The sequence below is a fragment of the Eupeodes corollae genome, chromosome 2 (assembly GCF_945859685.1).
Source record: "Eupeodes corollae chromosome 2, idEupCoro1.1, whole genome shotgun sequence".
NCBI classification, from domain to species: Eukaryota; Metazoa; Arthropoda; class Insecta; order Diptera; family Syrphidae; genus Eupeodes; species Eupeodes corollae.
In genome coordinates, this window is record NC_079148.1 from 88,758,211 (window position 1) to 88,778,442 (window position 20,232).

The window sequence follows — 20,232 nt, forward strand, 5'->3', positions numbered from 1 at the left end:
TATACGCATCTTAAATCAGGAATAATCTAGGAAGCAGAAACGATTAATTGTTCTTAGATGCACATATTAAAATAATTGTATCAGTGGCTTCAGATAAAAGCTTTTCACCTGACACCATTATAGAATCGAACGTGAAAAATATCGCGCGAATTATTTAAAATAGTCAGTTTGCTTAGGGCAAATCCCCTACAGTACTGTGATACTGAGACCGACTAAATCCTTCCCTGTACATAATTTACAGTACAACATAAAAAAGGAGATGAAAAGTTCTAAAACGATTTGACCTTCACATTATATTAACCGATCACTGATCATCAGTACATGTTTTAATTTCGTGGTGTCCAGTGCGTTGAGAACATTTTATTTTTGGTCTTTGGATATGAATTTAGCGATTTCAATACTTTTTATATTATGCAATTGTGTATTTATAGAAGCATCGAAAGTTTCATGCAAGAATGAAGCAAATGAAGATGTCGATTGGTAAAAGAACACTCTTTGTTACTTACATCGAAATCAAATAAAAACAAAATATAACTTTTCACAGGTATTATTTGTACAAACTTCCAAAACATTACTCTAATGAAATCGACAGTGATCTAACTGGACTTCGATACACATATTTGACATCAGAGACTATTCAAACCAACAATTGGAAACTTTCTGATTTACGAATTGATAGTTCTGAAAGTATTCCTGGGCGAACACTAAGCGAACTTCTCAATGATCCAGACATTCTTTTGATTGCTTATAACGACGAAGTTCCAGACGGTCCAACAGATTTTGAAAATGGCCATACGAAAGGCGTCATCGCAACTGATGGAATTCATGCTATTTGGTTGGTTCATTCTGTTCCGAAGTTTCCAAATATTCAAAAATACACATATCCTACAACTGGGGAACATTTTGGTCAAAGCTTCCTATGTGTGACACTAGATGCCTCAACACAGATGGATACTGTTATCATGCAGTTGATATTCAACGAACCAAACATTTATTTTTCTCGTATCCCAGATAAACTTTCCCGAAGCTATCCGGATCTTGGAAAAGTTATTGCGAAAAAATGGAGATCGGTGGCACCCTTTCAAAATTTGGCGCAATTAAGGTCACTCAATGGAACTATTTTCCAGTCATTCGCAAAAGGAAGACATTCAAATACGGAACTTTATAAGGATTGGGTGGCACCAATGTTGGATGTTGATCTGATGGTCGAAAGCTGGAGGAACGGTCCTGGAAAGCTACCATCAGATTGCTCTACAAAAGACAAGTATGTTGGATTGATTCAAGCCATGTTACTTACATAAATATTGCTATCTGTTTCTTTTTTCAGAGTCTTCAACATCGCAATGATTGATAATCATGAGTTGAATTTTTCATTTAAGTCAACGATGGACCATTCAAAATGGGCAGTTTCTGAAATTCAAGAAGACGATTGGATTTGTGTGGGAGACATAAACAGATCTGTGAGTTCAAAATAAATAGAGGTGCTTTTTAAAAAACGTTACTAACGTTTGTTTTCCTTTTTAGGAGCATCAACTTCTACGTGGTGGAGGCACCGTTTGCCAAAAGAATATGAAATTGGCACAAATATACCGAAGCTCTATTAAGACTTTTGAAAACTGTACCACCACTACATAAAACAATAATTTGTATGTGTATGCGATATTTTTTATTTAATTTAAAATAGTTTATAGTAATACTGATAATAAATGTCATTCGTAGATTCAATTCAAGTTTTAAAATTTCCTTGTGCGTGCAGAGACACATTTAATAAAAAAAATTCTTTGATGATAATGGGCAGGTTCAGACAACATAAGATACTTCATTTGTAGTCAACTGAATTCATTGAACGTACATTTTGACCAAGACAACTAGTTAGTTGGTTTAGTGTTATAAACTTCAAACTGAGAACTTTACTTCATTAAGTTTTACTAAACTACCAATAAATTAATTTGTATGACCCCATGGATTGCAAAAATTTGGGAAAAGTTGTTTTTTTGACATATATAAATCTAGAATAAATTGATTTATTTTACCTATGGAAAACCAAATAATTTGATATATGTAAGTGCACTTGACTTGATAGTTAGGGAAATTTTTTTGGCTAATCTACCGGTCAACTCACCGCTAAAGCTGCCTTAATTTAAACGTATTATTATTTGGCAGCCGGCCAATCAGATACCAGAAACTTGCCTTACTTTCAATTCCCTGATGTCGTTTAAACCTGCCCAATGTTTAGGATTTTCCATGATCAAATCATCACAACAATACAAATTTAAAAAATTAAAATTCTTCCAATTTTTATTAGCTTCTCCCCAAAGAGGTATGACCTTTGTATATGAAAACTATAGTACTCTCATGAGCAAAAACTTTTAGGTCGACCGGATTTTTTCCTCACCGCTTAAAAATGTTTATGTTTTTATGTCTTGTAAATTATTTAGAACACTGCTGTCCAGCAAAGTATGGTCTTACTATACGATAGCTTAGAGGGTTTTTGGTGCATTTCGCGCAGAAATCTAGCAAATTGTTTTGAAACGTTGCTTTTTTCCAAAAACAAAACACACTTTTCTTGTTTTCATTTCTATTAATGCAAAGAACGCTGCAAAATTTTAAAAATCCAGAATATGAGAGAGGATCTGATATGTAAAAATGTTGGGGTTTTTTTTAGTATTTTTAGTATTTAGTATTTTAGTTTAGTAGTTTTTTCGAAGTCAATTTGAGGGAGTCTCTTAATAAACTCTTTATCAGTCTGCTCACTTTTATTTTGATTTTATAAAGTCGTCAAAAAACTTAAAAATTTTAGAGACAAAAAGGTTTGATTCTTGAATAATTCAAGAAAATAGCTGCATTAAGTACATACATAATTTCTCTAAAAAAAATAGATTAAACCAAAGTATGGTAAGTAAACAAATAAGTTGGAAAGAAAAGTTTTGTAGTACTCACAAATTACACGTTTCAAAGCGTTTATATCGTTTATTATGTTTTTCACTTAGCCATTCATTTAACAAAAGTGTCACTTGATTTTTTGGGACATTTGTATGGTTGGAATTCGTGTTTGAATCTCAGTTCTAGAGCATCCAAAGCAAATTCACTTCAAAAGTAGATTTATTTAATTTTTTAAAATCTTTTGTATTCAACTGAAAACCAATTTTGAAAGAACGAAACGCACTAGAACTTGATAATTTCTTCCAAAAAGTCTGTTTAAAAATATTTCCTATATTTTAAGATTTAAAAATGTACCTGCAAAATAAGTTTTTCTTAAAAATTTAAATGCCATTTTATTTGTAAAAAAATCTAGATGAACTTATTTTTTTCGAAAATCATTTTAAATTTTGTCTTAAAAATATTTTTGGTATAAGCACCGTATCAAAACGGCGCACTACAGCGCTAATTGGATCTCAGACTAGGTTGCCTTGAGATCGCCATTTCTACCTATAAGCACTAAGTAAAAAGCTTATAAATACATTGACATTTTACATTAAAATTTCGTCAAAAAATATTTTCCCCTTTCTGAAATAAAGAGTTGTGTAAACAAAATTAGTATTTTATTAAAAATAAAAAAATACATTTGTTCTTGAGAAAACTTGAAAACAAAATTAAGGTTTTTTGAATGGCACCCTTCTGAAGCAATACGAAAATATGTTTTTCTTGTAGAAAGAAGCCAAATTAAGAACACAAAATTTAGAGAAAGTTTTAGAAAAATCACATCTTGAACCAAATTTATGTGGGGATTGCTTTTATTTTTCGTATTAATAAAATGAAAAAAAAAGCCTTACACTAATCGGCTGACAATCTTAATCTGAATAAACACAATTGTTTGGACTGTAGGGGCCAGAAAAGACTAACAGACGAAAGGAATCGCGGAACCCATTTTTTTTGACTTCTCTACCGTCGTGATGTCATATTTTATTAAAAACTCTAGTTTGAAATTGTTTACTCATGCAAAACTTGCTATATAGTTCCTATACGTCGCAGTAAAAATCACTTCAATAATCACTATTTATGTGTGTCAAAAAAATGTAATAATAAATTTGAAGTGAGTTTAAGGAATTCAAAGGCAACTTAATATAAAGTTCATGATCTCTAATTGAAGGTTTTTTCTTAAGAACCTGAATATTTGCTCTTTTTCTTAGAAACAATTTTTATGAAAATAATTTAAAGCATAACTAAAGTTTTTTTCGAATTCCAAATTGAGCGAAAATCAAAATTTGAGTTGTTTTTGACAGCAAACCACTTTTTGGTGAATGTCGTTAAATTACTAATAAATCTTTAAATGCAATATTTACTTTTACAACTTAACTGTTGTAAGCTTTTTGGCTTATGTGACCCCCCCCCTGGATCGTCAATTGGTCAAAAGTTGGTGAAATTGTGCTGTTTCTTTTAGAATAAGGCTGAATATCCGATTCATATTATGTTCTTGGTCTAATCTTCAGTCAAAAGTAGTACTTTTAGCAACAAACGAAGTAAAATATAAATGTCGTTTTCATATAGAAAAAATAAATAATTCAAAATATAATGGAGATCCCTCCCCTTGGATCCGCCATTGCTTAGAGGGCACAACATACATACAATTTTAATATATATTTAGGTATGTTGTTTGCTGTTGTAAGTACCTTTAATACAATTTCGTCAACTCGTCTATTTTATGATGTGCGACCTTAAGAAAAATCCAATTAAAAGTATTTTTTTTACTTAATAGCTATTAGTAAGTATAGTTTCTTAAATGTAGTGTAGAAGTTGATATTTTTAACGTTCCATAGAAAGTTATTGTAATCGGTCCGATTTGTCGAATTGAAAATTTTAACATTTCTCGACGTTTCAAGGTCCTAGACTCGAAATAAAAGTTTTTAGAGAGATGTCTGTGCGTGCGTGTATACGTTCGTTCGTACGTTAGTACGTTCGCGAAGTTTTTTTTTGCTGTCCATAGCTGAAGAATCAGTAGAAATATCGACTTCAAATAATTTTTTTTATTCAAAAAGATACATAAATGACTCTTAAAAAATTGGGTGGGTGGTTTCCTTACCATAGCAATTTCAAAATGTTGGTTAAGCCAAAATATCTCACGAACCAATAATCCTAGAGACTTGAATTAAAATTTAAATAATATATTGTAACGTGTGTAATTGTGTGCAACAAGTACAACTATTTTGACATCTGGAGAAAAATCGAATCGGCAATTTTTCTATAAAAAAAATTAAAACCTAAAAAAAAAAACATTATTAAAAGTTGGAAAGAATTGATTTTCGACTTAAATATCTACAGATTATGGCATTGAGCTAATTGTATCTTATCTCTTCGTGTCTACACGAGAAATAAAACCGTATTTCGATAGTCAAAAGTGCACGATTTTGACAAATCTTGGAGGCCAAGCTATCGTACTCTCCCATTCTGTTTACAGCTTTTGACAAATAAAGCTTAAGCCTGCCTTTTCAACATCACTTATCTCGGGTTATCCATAGCATCATTAAATGTTGTTTTTTTATTCGTAAATTTCTCTTGGAGTTTAATTTTATTGTTAGTACCACCTATATTTTAAAACAGTAGTAAAACTTTATGTTTATTTCAAATTTATAGAAAAATTACCCAAAATTTAAAAACTTTGCTCTGACAGAAAAAAATTACATTTGCTAAAATTTAGATACCTTAAGACTGAGACAAAATCATCAAATTTATGTAGTTATGTAAGTACAATTACAAAGTCTAATATTTCTCTAAAAATAAAGATCAAAAAAAGATTATGTAAGTTCAAAAATGGCCCAGGGTAGGTTTACTAAAATAAAAGAAACCATTTCCTTACATCCTTGATAACTTACTATTGTAGATAGACTTTAATAAATACCTATATATACACATAGTACAATATCATAAGAAGGAACTTATAAATACCTACTTTATAAACTCAATGATTTGTATTAATTTTTAAAACAAAATATTTTAAAAGTTCCTCATCCCATTCAAAACATGCATCAAAATATTTTATTTCACTATAAGTTGTCAATAATTTTGTAACAAGCTTTATATTTGCGTTTAGTATGAATCAACAAATTTATTTACTAAAACAAAACATCGTTCTAAGATTTTGAAGATTTAAACTTCTTTATGTTTGATTTGAAAACAAATTGTAAGAAAGGTTTATTCGATAAAATTAAAAAAAAAATGTTTATCATCTATTATTGTTTATGAATACAATACCTACATATTTTATGCCTATTATAGATAGTTTAAGTTATAGTTCCCTAATACAATCCTGAAATCATCAAAAATATAAAATCTCAACCAAGAATATAAAATTCCTACTCGAAATGGCAATTCACCTGATTTTGGCTTATCATCTTTGTATAGAAAGTCTATCGTCTTGCGTATGTAAAAATATAACCAAACCAAAATACAAACACAAAGAAACAAATGTGTATTCCTCTCGCACTCAGACTTTCGTTAATTCACTATAGTCTTTCTCTATTTCAAATTATAACATTTGTAAGTCTCCCGAATGCAATAGATTTCTCCATGAATGTCTTGGCTAGACGTTGCAAAAAAAAAATAAGTTGATGCCGCCCATTACGAGCTCCACCATGAGAGTACTATGGTTTTCATATAGAAAGGTATGTCCAATATTTCGACGTCTGTTTATGCTATGCAAGAATTTATTCTCATTAATTAAGAACTATTATATATCCTCACATTTCACAGATTGTCGAGGACAAAAGCCTACACTTAGATTCTGCATGTTACTTTTGCTGTTTATGTGATATGTTTGATGTAATACAAACCAATCCAAAGATTGAATTCGAGACTTAATAAAAACTAAAATTTGTTTTCCATTAGATTTATTTATAATTTAGTTTCCGATATAAAGATTCTCATAATAATACATAATTCTGTTCTAATAAAATTGTATTGCAATAATTCTTGGTTCCTTTTAATTTTTCTTATTTTCTTAATTAAGAATTTTTAACATTTAAAACAAAATTGGGATTCTAGTTCCGCGTTCGATTAAAACTTCTCTTTTTAAAATTTGAGAAGAATATAATATTTTCAACAAGGATCTAATAAGTAATATAATATTTCTTTTTTTAAGAAGGTACAATAATTTTTCATTTATTATTAAAACTACATAAGTAAATTATACAAAGATTTAAATAAGCTGTTCATAAACCGAAGTTTATACGTACATAATGTTTACATAAAATAATTTAGAAATTTGTTTTAGGATCAAGGATTTATCAATTTAATTCTCTTTTTTGTATGAAATAATGATTACAGCTCTGTTATTTGAGGACCAAGTCCATTTTGGTGTTCGCACATATATAAAAACAACTCCATCATCAATAATAAATAATTTAACGCTACAATTACGTTTCAGTGTAAAACTATATCAAGAGTACAAAATACTACACACGAAGTATAAATGTATCAAGACGAACTTATTTACCTAATCTAACAATATAAATTTCGTTACTGTCGACGAATAGTTCTCTCACGACTCTCTTCTCGATGTAGACTATGTCTCGGTGGTGAAGTACTGCCATTTCCCAAGCGAGTTTTGCGAGATCTTTTAAATTTGGCCATGTCTTCTCCAAATACATCTCCGGTTCGTAGAGCTGATATTAAGTCATCAAACTCACCCTTGTTGTCACCCTTGACTGGTGAGGCGTCCTTGCCATTTGAACTCGACTTAAAACCTAAATTCCTGGCAACCGAACTCATGAGCCCTTCTTTATTTTTGCGTTCTATTGTCCTCTTTTTCAGCTCAGCTTCTTGCTTTGCACGTTTTTCTTCTTCCTCTTGACGTTTTCGGAAGTTTTCATTATCTTGTCGAGCTTCGGAGAAAGCTGCTAAAAACGCATCGAATATTCCAAAAAATTCATCCGGCTGCACGACAGAACCATCTTCACCGAAAAGTCTTACTGCCCGATCGAACCTAGTTTTCATATCTTGAAATTGATCTTCTAATTCCGCAAATCTAACTGATGCTTGGGCATGAAATTCTCGCATCACTGGTAAGAAACGATCGCCTTGTTGCGCTGGACCCGAGCTGCGATGAAACTCGATTTCTCGGGAGACTTCGGTCATACCAGTTCGTAGCATTTGAATATCTTTGTCCATTTCGCCAAGCGATACTTTACAAGCGACTCGAACATGTGGGATGTCTTCTTCCAGTTTAAGAAGATCTCTAAACTTCTTATCGATAACCTGCACCAGATAGTGGAGAAGAGTTGTACCTTTGGCAGCACTTGATTTGGTGTCAGCTAACCGATTAAGAGATGCTAAACGGAAACCAGATGCATTTCCACGGGCGCCTCGATTCATATAGTTACCTTAAAAATAATAATTTAAAAAAATGGTTACCACTACAAGTTGTTAAAAACTTACCTAATGCTAGAACTAATTCGAGCAGCTTACGTAGCCGTCTTGACCTGGCAACTTCTCGAGACGCTTCCATAACGCTTGTTATCCTAGGTATCAGATCATTTACTGTGATCATAAATCGCTTCTTATAGTGCAGACTTTTGAGTCGCTGTTCGTAGTGCGGGATTCTAAATGAGATAATTTAAAAATCGTTTTAGTTAAATTCTAATAGCTTGAAAATGAAATTTAAAATAGTGAATATCACTAGCACACATGGTTATTTTGAATGCATCCAAGTGTCACACAAAGTTAAAAGGTTCAAAGCCATTTAAAGTGTCAATCCGGAAATACATCATTCAAGCGGAAAAATAATCTAAATGTACTTTCGTCAAAGAAATCGGCCAACTAGCAGTCTATGACATGCGAATCATACATCACATTTAAAGGTTTGAAAAATTCTTAACTATTTCGTTCAAAATGATGCATGATATTTTGAAAATTGAAAAACATCCTTGAAATAGATTTGACATACAATACAGATAATCAACGGATCATAACCGAAGTAAGGCCAATGATAATGATTTTATCTTACACACTTTATTAGATTGACAAATTCTTGAAAAAGTTGTTTAATTTTCTTTTGGTTAAATTAATGAGAGAAAAATAGGTTTGGGCTAAGCGCAGTACCACCCAAGGATTTGTTGTGTCCCTCTTAGAACTAGAAGAGGTTTAACATTTTATATAGTCTCCCCTAAGTTTATATATTTTAGGAAATTGAGTACTTGGGCTACTTTCAGATAAAGTACTATCTTTGGTAGTATCCCAAGTGTTTCTTGCTTTGGTTTATGGTTGTTCCAAAACCTACAACTTGACATACTATTAGGTCTAGGGTATTTAGGTGTAGAATATTAATTTAATATACAGTGATCTCTAAATGGTTACAAATATGAGTTGATAGTTGTCTACAGGTTTTTTTTTTATAATAAGCGCACACTTAAGGGGATATTACTACCCTATTTATGTAAAGAGACAGTTTGAGCACTAGGAAAGGGAAAGGGGGGTTGAAAGGAGATGTGGGTGCACAGTGGTTTTGAATATTGCAATGGCTGGAGACAGAGTGTGGTATTGAATTCCACATTCGCGTAGTACGGCTAAAGATCTAATCTCTGTACTTGACGGTACGACCGAAGTTGGGCTCGAAGTTATACTGATGATCATTCCTAATAGCGCGATTATTACGGTTGAACTGTTAAAGGGTATGAATGCAGCTGGCTTTTCTCTAGAGCGTGAACGGTAAAAGATGGTGACACAGGAAACTTTACAACGATGTTCGAGCGACGTAATTGATCCTATAATGGTATTATTACCAATCAATCTAAATGCTCTACGTTCAATACTGTCCAAGAGGCTTAAGTAAGTTGCAGGAGCACCAGCCCAGACATGATCGTTATACAAGAGGTGGTTGGTGGTACACATACCGAGAATATCGAGATGTCCCCTCGATGCAACTGCTACCTGGGATAATGGCAAGGGTATATCTCGTTTTAACGATACAAGACAACATTGAGTTTTCGAAGCATTAAACTCCACGCGGTTCTTTATTCCCCATTGTACAATGCTGTTTAGATCAGAATTTAATGAACATTCTGAAAACGAATATGAAAAGCTAAGAGTACTATCGTCAGCGAAAGAATGTATTGGATTAGAAGTTGCAGACAGGAGATCGTTAATAAAAATGAGAAAAAGTGTTGGAGATAAAACGGAGCCCTGGGCACACTAGCATTTATTTTGTGGTTTTCAGACTTGAATCCAATCAATACAACTTGTATTGAACGATTTGAAAGGTAATTATTAATCCAATAAAGGAGGGATTCATGAAAACCGAAAGCACGCATTTTTGATAAGAGAGCCTAATGCCAAACCCTATCAAATGCTTTTAAAATATCAAGTGCAATAATCTTACTTTCTCCTAAACGTTGTAAAGATTTGCTCCACTGTTCGGTGAGATGAACCATGAGATCACCAGTGAACCAGTAACCTTTGTTACGAAAGCCATACTGACGGTCATTAAGAAGCTTCCGTTCTTCAAGATATTTCTTAAGCTGATAATTAATCAGCGTTTCCGTGTCCTTGGTAAGGAGGGACGTAAGTGCAATCGGTCGGTAATTAGACGGTGAAAAAGATTCGCCTTTTTTGGGAATAGGCTGAACAAATGCGGTTTTCCATCTGCCCGGAACGAGACTTGAGTAGTAGGACAGATGAAAAAGCTTACGCGGTGGTTTTGCCAAAGTTGAAGGACACCTCTTCAGAAGAATAGCGGGGGTACCATCCGGACCAGTTTATTTATGTGTGTTTAGATCTCTAAGGACTCTTGCCACAGTACGAGTGCTCACTCTACAGGCGGAGTCATAACACAAACTGGCAGCGTTGAATTGGTGGCGAACTGCCTAGCAAAGAGCTAATAAATGGAGTGTCATTGACAACGAGCGTAGGAACCGAGGAAGAGGAAGAATTCCTCATATTTTTTACAAATGACCAAAAATGTTTACTGCCTTTGGGACATTTTTAATTAATTTAATTAGTTAATTTTGTGTCATATAAAAATTTGGTTCTTCGAATATGGGAGTTGTAGGCCCTCTTGGCATGCTTGAACTTATTCCGGGTTTTCCTGAAATGGATTGGCTTTAAAACAACGGAAACTTGCCTCTTTACAGCTCGCATCGAACCATGTGTTTTTCTTAAGTCTGATGTTTTTAACCCTATTCGGGATAAAAGTTTTCATTCCCAGGAGAATCAAACGTGTGATCATATCAGCGCTGGCGTCAATGTCACTATCGAGGAAGCATAGTGACCAGTTAAAGATCCTAAAATAATTGTTGGGACCGTCCCAGTTGGCTTTCTCGAATTGCCAAACGGTTCTCTTAGGAGCTCTTTTTTTTAACTAGAGAGTTTTTACACGAGAAATATGCTGATATGACACAATGGTCAAATGTGCGTAGAGGAGATAAAACACTAATAGTGTACTTACCAGGGTAAGAGGCAAGAAACAAGTCAAGAGTGTTTTCTGCTCGACCTACAACGTCCGATATTCGAGTGGAATCGTTGACCAGCTGAGTTAGGTGGTTCAACTCAAAGAAGATCTCAGCACACACTCCTTCTGGTGTTGTCTGGCCCGAGTGTTGAAGCCATGAAGAATTGTGTACATTGAAATTGCACGTATCAACGATTTCAGTGCGAGAATAGGACGAAACAATTCTTTGAATGGAGTCAGACAAAGCATCAAATTCACGACAAGTTCATACTCTGTCTAAGTTTGGGCTTCGATAAAGGAAGCAATAGTGAATGATTTGCTTATTTATGGAAAATTTATGAATGAATTTAAACTTAGAATGATAGATTAACCCTTGCAGGCAAAATCAATATCTTTGGTTTTGCACTTTATCGAGAGAAGAATAACTCATTTATAATTTGACAATTCCTGCCAAGAGGCAGTAGTGGTGAAAGAACATTTAGGTGGCACAGACACGAATTTTTAACTATTCTGTTGATGCAAATGAAGACATCAAAAACTTACTTTGAAATTTCATAAAGAAATCGATCGGCCCGAGCTAATGATTCAATGTCTTCACTATGTTCATCCAGCAGTGCCCGTTCCTCTGCCGATGGCGTGAATTTCAAGAGCTGCTCAACCATATCAATCGGTAATTGTTCACTGCAGTCCATCGAAAGAATTGCCCTGCAAAAATTAAAATTAAAATTATCTTTTTCTATATCAATAGCGTAATATAATCGTTTTACTTTGAAATTTCCTCATCAGTCATTTTGAGTTTGGAGAGCAATATTGTACAGTTTTGTGCACGACGTCCATCAATCACAGAGAGAATTTTCGTCCTGGTTTTTCCCATCATTCTTAGGTCTTCAATGGAACCATCATTCTTTTAGATAAAAATAAAATAAAAGTTAGTCTTTCCTGTTAAAAGTCAATTACAATAATTACTTACTGTAACACCATTTTTCTGATATGCCGAAAACAATTTATCTATGCAATCTAGTTCCATGTTGGTGTACCATTTAGATTCATCAAGCTCGCTCCACACGGTCCCTTGTACTTTGGCATCAGGAAGTTTAGACCAATTAAAACTCTTCAATGGGTTTGCTGGTTGGGGCACATTTTTCTTTGCGACCTCAATTTTTGGCACTGGTGGAGCTGTTATTAAAAATAAAATTGATGAATAAATATTCAGAAATTGGGATATAATTAAAATACATACGCTGTGTAACCATTGGTGGTGGAGGTGCACCTGGGCATGGTGGCGGAGGTGGTGCTGCAGCCATTGGTGGGGGTGGAGGTGGTATGAACTTTGGCGCTGGAGGCGGCGGTGGTGACACAGCTCCATTACATCCAGTTAGGCCAGCAACTTTCTGATCGTCTGGAATACTACCTTCCGTAACGAGTCTTTCCAATCTTGTTCTCTCCTGTTGTTCATTTAATAAACGATGTTGCAAGTCTTCGGCTTTCATTTCAGCATTTTGAGCGCGTTGCACTGCCTGTGAGTGGTTAGCGCTTTCTTTTTCGAGACGTTCTCGCATACGTGCCAGGCTCGTTTCTAAATCCTCCTTCTCTTGCATTCGCAAGTCAAGCTCTTGCTCTTTTTTTGCTAAGCGTGACTGAACTTCGAAATTTTCCCGTTCCAGTTCGTCGGCTCGTTTGCGAGCAGCTGTGAGCTGTTCTTCTTTGACAAGCAATTGAACGATTTCCTTTACATTAATTTGGATAGGTGAGCAATCTGGGTCTTGAATAAGTGATTGAGCTTCTTTGCTAACATCATCAGGGTCGATATCACTTCTTGGTCGTTCTTCAGTTTGGAGAACAATTTGTTGAACTATTCGGTCAAACATCAACCAATGTTGAGTACAATGACCGGTGTCTAAAAAAAAATAAAATAAAAAGAGTAAACAAGTTATTAGAATAGGAATATTAGTAAATAATTTTTAATTTATGTGCTATAATGGGTCAGACATTTAACTTTTTTATTTTTTAATTCGTGCTTATTCCTTGAATGCTAACACTTAACTCATGTCTAATTTGTTTTATCCTTCCGCTGAACGAATATAACGAATTATACGCTTGAACAACGCTGGGAAATATTGCCTGCGATCGACTTAGAGAAGATGCCGATTTTGGCAAAAAAAAATCATCTTTTCAGATAAAGTTCATTTTAATCTTGGTGGGTATGTAAACAAGCCAAATTATCGTATTTGTGGCACAAAAAACCCGCACACATACATTAAAAAGTCGATACACCCAAAAGGAGTCACTGTTTGGTGCGAATTTTTGTCCATAGGCATAATTGGGCCACTTTTCTTCAAGCAAGGAGTGGCCGTTACAGTCAGGCGATCGTTATCGGGCCATGTTGAACAAATTTGTGTTCAATTGAAAAGGAGGATTTTGGCTACATTTGGTTTAAACAGCAATGTGCTACGTGCCACACAGCAGAAGCAACACTCACCATTTTGCGCCCATTTAAAAAAAAGTTATTTGGCGGACGCTTTATACAAATATTTATAGGCTAAATGCAACTAACTGCAAATGAAACTTTAGGTAGGTTAAAGTGGCTGTCCGTGATGGAGTTGGTCACACTTAGGCCACTTTAATGGCCCATTGTGATACTACATTAATCTAGAGGTTTTATTTTAAGCTGAAAGAAAGTAAAGGTAATTCTTTTCTTTAATTCTATTGTAAATTGATATCATTGGCTTTTAGCTGTAGCCAAAAAAATCACAAAATTTTATTATAATTAAATTTGAATACAGATAATTTGAATCAAAACTTTAAAATAAAACCAGGTAGGTACAAATAAAATTTCGAAGGGCAGTGCTGTAAAGGAAAATCATATTCAGAATTAGGAAAATCACATAACAGAGGGAATCCGTTTTACAAATTTCTCTTATTAATAAAACGACCAGGTCAAGAAGGTATAAGTGACTTGAAGATGCAAGAAATAAGACAAGAAAACTCCACGGATATAGCTATCAAAAAATCCAAAGTAAAAATTGAAATAGGTGGGATCTGAAATTTTCGTCATTAATTTGTTTAAGCTATATTTACGAGGTCAATATAGCGTCATAAATATTTATGGAGTTAGAATTCATCTTATCGCATTTATTTTTTGTTACAAACAAAGCTCTAAAATATTCAAATATGTAAAACGAACCTTTTACTGATACCTACAACCAGATCCTTACTAAAAACTCCCTGAACTTCCTAACATTTTGTACGATAATTTATTGTTTGCATGGTTCAATTTAAGTGTTTGTATTAAAAGATTCCTTGAAAGATTCAAAATGAATTAGTACTAATTGAATACTTTTCAAAATAACGGATTTGCAGGTTGAGTGAGGATTTTTTTGTGGATTGTAATGCTTTGGTATTCTCATGTTTAAAAGCAATACCAACCAAAATACTAACTAGTTGTGTTGGATTTAATTCGTTTTCAGTGCATTTTGATGACTGCAAATTAAGTTTTGTATGTCGTCTGAACCACTATAATCTCCAGCGTCGCCACTTACTATCGTTACTGTTAGATGAACACTTCAAAATATCGGAGATGGTTTACTATGAAAACCATATAAGTCGGGTAAGAATGTCGATCTTAGCGCAGCTTAGGCACCGGTAAAGCTACCAGTAAAAATTGAAACAAAAAAGTTTTAGAGCAGATAGCAAATTTTGGGAACTCCATGATATCAAAGTCAACCACCTGGCAGGTTTTTTTTTAGTCGTGGTCGGGGATAAGCGTTCGAAAATTGGACATTTTTCCGATTTTAAGGTCGAAATAACCTTGAGTGATACATCAAACAATCAGAAAACATCTTCTGATTACAAAAAAGTATGTTCAAGACGTTTTACTTTCAGACTTCTGCTGACTAGACGGAATTTAACCTTTTCAACTTGAAACCCCACTAACTTTTTTACCATGATAATGGTATATCAAAATATCAGAAAACTTCGCTTGATTACAAGAATGTATGTGCGAGGCGTGTTGGTTGCAGCCATCTGCTTGACAAACGCATTTTAATAATTTTTAAATGCATTTTTGGATTTAAAACCCTCATAACTTTTTTCCATTGATATGTAACCAAAAGATTGATGCATACAAAAATCAGAAAAAAACCCTTGGTTACAGAAAAGTGTCGAAAATGTTTTACTATCAACATTTTTGCAACTCAGAACCCCCGTAAGGTATGAAAAGAATGATATACCAAAACCTCGAGAATTTTTTTGCACATTATATAAAACAACCGGCTTTAAAAATAATGAAGCAAGTGATAAGTTGTTTTACAAAACTTGAAAACCAACTTCGGAAAAAAATTAAAAACATTATAGTTAAGAGTTTTAACTAGTTCTGTAAAACCTTAATTAAATTATATGCTTACAGATTTTACCTGCAGACTTTAAAGCAAGTTTATTGCTTATTGTTTCCTGACTAAAATATGCTTCTTAGACAATTTAAGAGGTGCTATGAATACAAATATCACATCAATCAAACATTTATCCTCCATTGTCCAGCCACAGTGAAATGGGTAAAGCTTTATGCATGCATTTACTGCCCTATTTTTTTCCAAATTCGGCATATATAGTTGAAACGATTTATTTGTTGCGATAAAACGTTTCTACTTGGAGGCAATAAGTATAGTAGTAGTAATTTGCAAGTTCTCCGTAATACCAAAACTTTTTGCAAAATTGTTTGCGATAAGCTTTCGTTTTTATTAAAAGAGACTATATCTCTATTTCAACACGGATTTGTATCCGGGAGATCAACTTCTACAAATCTTACAATTTTCTCTAACTTTGTTTTAAATAATCTAAATAAAGGATATCAAGTCGATGTCGTATACAGTACCTGGCCATTTTATTAGACGCACTTTAGATTTTATGCAAAATCTTAATTTCCATTTGGTTTTCGAATATTGTAATGGACTTTAATTATTTTGTATGCAGAATATAAACAACTTCCTATAAATAAAGGAACAGATTGGAAGAATTTTTCTTGAACGTTAAAAATATTGCGTATAATCTAATAATTATAAAAATTCCTTTGACAGAGTTCACCATAAATTTTAAATTCATAAAATGGAAAAACTAGGTATACATTCTAATTTGCTAAATTGGTTGCGTTCATATCTTACAGGACGCATTCAATATGTTTCCTCGGGTGTTCCTCAAGGTAGCCATCTTGAACCACTTTTGTTTCTTATATTCATAAAAGATCTACATGATATTCTCTTAAATTCCTTTTCCTTGATGTTTGACGATGATCTCAAATTTCTGAGATGCATTAAGGAACCGGTTGACTGTGTGCTTCTTCGAATAGATCTTCAAAGCTTATCAACATGGTGTTAAATCAACAAACTAAACCTCAACATCTCTAAATGCCAATAATGAAAACAAAGTTCTCGATAGAGTCTCAACCAAAAAAGATCTGGGAGTCATTTTTGACTCTCATTGTTAATATAATTTAAAATAATTTAGAATTCATAGCTAATAAGGCCAACACTATGCTTCGATTTGTTTTCCGCAACTCAACTCTAAAGGCCTAAGTGATCCCTATACCTCAATTCTGGAGTATTGCTGTGTGGTACAAAACTCATTCTGTTAGAATTGAAAAAATTCAAAGAAAATTTACAAGAATAGTTATTTATAAACTTAGTTGATGTTATGCCACCTTATGATAATCGATGTCAACTTCTTGGCATTCAGACCTTAGAAATCCGCCGCAAAATATTTTCCATAATGTTTATTAAAGATATTTTATCCTATCATTTTGACTGTCCGTTTTTATTGTCTTTTATAAATTTGCATGCTCCAACTCGAGTGCTTAGAAATCGTTATTTATTCCATGAGGTACTTCATAGAGTAAATTATGCTGTTAACGAGCCAATATCTCGCTGTGTCAGAGAAATTAACCAAATATCTGATTTTATTCATTTTAATTTTCATTTGAGTAGGGATACATTTAAAAATATGCTCAGCCTATTCTTTCTGCATAATTAACTAAAATGTATGTGAAGACAAATTTTGTATTACGCTAGTAAGAGTGACTATAATCTCTTCTTGATGATGAAAAATAAATAAAATAAAATAATTTTAGTAGGCCGGTATCGGAATCGTACAAATTTGTTCTCATTTCAATATTTGTATTTAGAACTCGCTTCAAAAGCATATATGTAGCTATTTTAATTTCTTATATCATATACCTATCTTTATTATGATTATTTTTGTGTTTAAAGATATTAATTATACATAAAATAACTAACAAGGAACAGCTTAAAGCTGGTTATTTAATTTTTGTTTTCTTTCAAAACCTACAATATGCAAATATATATGGAGTAAATTTAACATAATGTACGTATGTATTTAATCTCCGAAAAAAAGTTTTTAAAGTAAAACTATTAAAATTTACTATATACTTACATGGCAGCAAAAGAAAATGTTGCAGCAAGGATAACAAATGTGGATAAGCTGGCGAATGACTTAGTTTTCGTCTCAAAAAATCAAACATAGTTGTTGCACTCTTAGTATCGACATGTTCATGATTGAATTTTCTAGCTAATTCCTTCTCGTCTTCAGCACGAACCATTTCAAAAAAGTCCTAATCAAACCAAGACAAAAAAAGTAATAAATTATAGTTTTACATTAATTAAAAAACATATATGAGTTACTTACCAAATGCCTATCCAAGGTTTCATTCTCGTGTTTTCTTAATTTATCAATTACTGGCTGAATGCCTAACATCAAAAATTCATATCTCAAATGTAATCTAAATTCAAGATTTTCCTGTCCTGGCCCATAGTTGAGTACTGCGTTGATAAATGACATAATAGCTGTTTTGAGGTTGACATCGTCACGATAAGCACCCGTAGATCGGTCCAAGTCATTTAAAATACTCTGGTTTTGGGAAAAATTTCATGAGTTTTGCAATTTGTTTTTTTTTTTTTTTTGGATTTGGTTTTCAACGGATACGAAATGATTATTTTACTTTAGCGGTTATCATTCGGTTTTCACATTACAAAATTTATTCGAAAATCCCTCACACATTTTCCATTAAAAGCAATAATGTTTGAGGTTTTTGGCCAAAATGATTTTTACGACAACGACGAGTATGAAAGACCTGGAGGGTCAAGTGAACAACTTTGGCATTCTTTTTGATATGTGTTGAGTTAGCGGTGAACTATGATAACTTATCATTTTGAGAAAAATCTTTTAAGAACAGAAATATTTAATTTAACTATACTTATTTCTGTTTCGTTGGAACATACGAAACTAGTGTTTGTTCTAAAAGGGAATAGGATTATCAATTTTTTTGATTTTTACTCGAAGCCAAATTTTAAATTTTAAGCTATATGAGATAGTGTAAACAATGTGCATAACATTATGTCTACAGCAGATATAGGCTTTCATACCGTTGTTAATTCTCAAAATAAGCAGGTAATTAATTTTCAAAAAAAGCTAGTATGTAATTCATTTCGGATCCGTCGAGTTCTTTGAGAGAGTTAATTTTAAAATTGCTATTACTTGAAATCTCGTTCGTTCTGCTGCAAACTCTTGAAAATTAAGCATCGCTGTGAGAACTTTTTTGTGACCTCCGGGTACCAAACAAACAGCTCCAAGAATTTCCAATGCTGCTACTTTGGTTTTAATATTATCTGCTGCTAAAGAACGAGCAATTGTATCAATACTGGTTGGATGGGCTAACACATGAGCACGGCCCGTCTAAATCAATGGAAATTAAAAATAAAATTAGATAACTCATTTTATATGTATGTATGTTATTTTAAATACTTACGGAATTATTCATAAGAGCTTTTATGCATCCAATGAGACTAGTATGTAAAGAACTATTTGCCACACGAATGTCCAAGTTTTGCAGAAGATTTAATAATGCCGGCAGACCTTGCAGTTCAACAAAACGCAACACAAAGCTATGCGCAGATGTACGCAAAGCAGTTTTGAGCGCATCCAAGAATGCCGTATGCGGCTCAATTCTTGAACTGTATTCATGGCACGGGGAGTCTTCAGGATTAAGTGAAATATGAATGACTATATCCTTGAGGCGTTCGATGTAATGATCTGCTGTTGGAGGCACAGTAATGGCAGCTGGATTTCCATCGACCGTATCGAGCGGATTTTTTCGTGAACAATAGATCTGCCATTTTTTTTGGGGTGGAAGACTTAACATTGCCTCCTTATTTGGAGCAGTAAGATCCAATTCTTCTACGAGTTCAGCAAATTTTGTGTCCAGTTCGTCAACTGATGGCATTGGTTGCGTAGGGGTAAGTGTTTGAAGAGTAAAGGCACCTTCGACAACACATATTTCAGGTGGTTCGTCATCCTAGGAAAAAGAAACATTAATTTATTTTACAAACGAGTTAACAAAAATGTAAAGAAGGAGATGAAATCATTTGAGGCCAAGAGCGGTACCAAAAGTACTTTAAAATTCAACTATCCTGGATTATTTATCTAACAAGAGATTGGGCAGGTTCAGACCTCATGGAAAGAATTAGAACTAGAAACACATTTTATTCATTCATTTTCATTTAACAACTAGGTAATACAATTTTTACAATAAATAATAGTTATCATCCTTTAGCTTTAAAGGTAGTGTTGAATGATACATAGCGACTTTAAATTTACATATATTAAAAACTGATGTGGGGGAGAATCAGTGCTGCAATAATACTAAATTGTTTAAGCCAAGAGTGATCAGATAAGTTTTTTTTTTTTAATTTCAGATATTCCATACAAAATAGAAAAAGAATTAGAATTAGAACGTATTCATATAAATTAAGAGAAAACGAAATATAATAAAAATTAAGTACTCAGTTTTT

General features: G+C 33.2%; 2 protein-coding genes across 4 annotated transcripts in view; one reads left to right on the plus strand and one right to left on the minus strand.

Moving 5' to 3' along the window:
• Nucleotides 1–319: 319 nt before the first annotated feature.
• Nucleotides 320–1,725, plus strand: LOC129948055 (deoxyribonuclease-2-beta). Its single transcript, XM_056058872.1, has 4 exons — nucleotides 320–480; nucleotides 545–1,264; nucleotides 1,328–1,460; nucleotides 1,525–1,725. Exons 1-4 carry the CDS (start codon nucleotides 380–382, stop codon nucleotides 1,633–1,635), a joined length of 1,065 nt encoding a protein of 354 aa, XP_055914847.1. The 5' UTR covers nucleotides 320–379; the 3' UTR covers nucleotides 1,636–1,725.
• A 5,082-nt stretch (nucleotides 1,726–6,807) lies between these two features.
• LOC129948052 (disheveled-associated activator of morphogenesis 1) overlaps nucleotides 6,808–20,232 on the minus strand; it is an 89,131-nt gene continuing 75,706 nt past the window's right edge. For all 3 annotated transcript variants that reach the window (XM_056058868.1, XM_056058866.1, XM_056058867.1), the window contains exons 3-12: nucleotides 19,191–19,736; nucleotides 18,920–19,117; nucleotides 18,071–18,292; nucleotides 17,819–17,996; nucleotides 12,618–13,274; nucleotides 12,348–12,553; nucleotides 12,145–12,281; nucleotides 11,921–12,082; nucleotides 8,371–8,534; nucleotides 6,808–8,315 (exon numbers count right to left, since the gene is read on the minus strand). In XM_056058868.1, coding sequence (XP_055914843.1) covers nucleotides 7,453–8,315; nucleotides 8,371–8,534; nucleotides 11,921–12,082; nucleotides 12,145–12,281; nucleotides 12,348–12,553; nucleotides 12,618–13,274; nucleotides 17,819–17,996; nucleotides 18,071–18,292; nucleotides 18,920–19,117; nucleotides 19,191–19,736 — 3,333 coding nt within the window. In that variant the 3' untranslated portion in view covers nucleotides 6,808–7,452. The remainder of the gene's footprint in view (nucleotides 8,316–8,370; nucleotides 8,535–11,920; nucleotides 12,083–12,144; nucleotides 12,282–12,347; nucleotides 12,554–12,617; nucleotides 13,275–17,818; nucleotides 17,997–18,070; nucleotides 18,293–18,919; nucleotides 19,118–19,190; nucleotides 19,737–20,232) is intronic.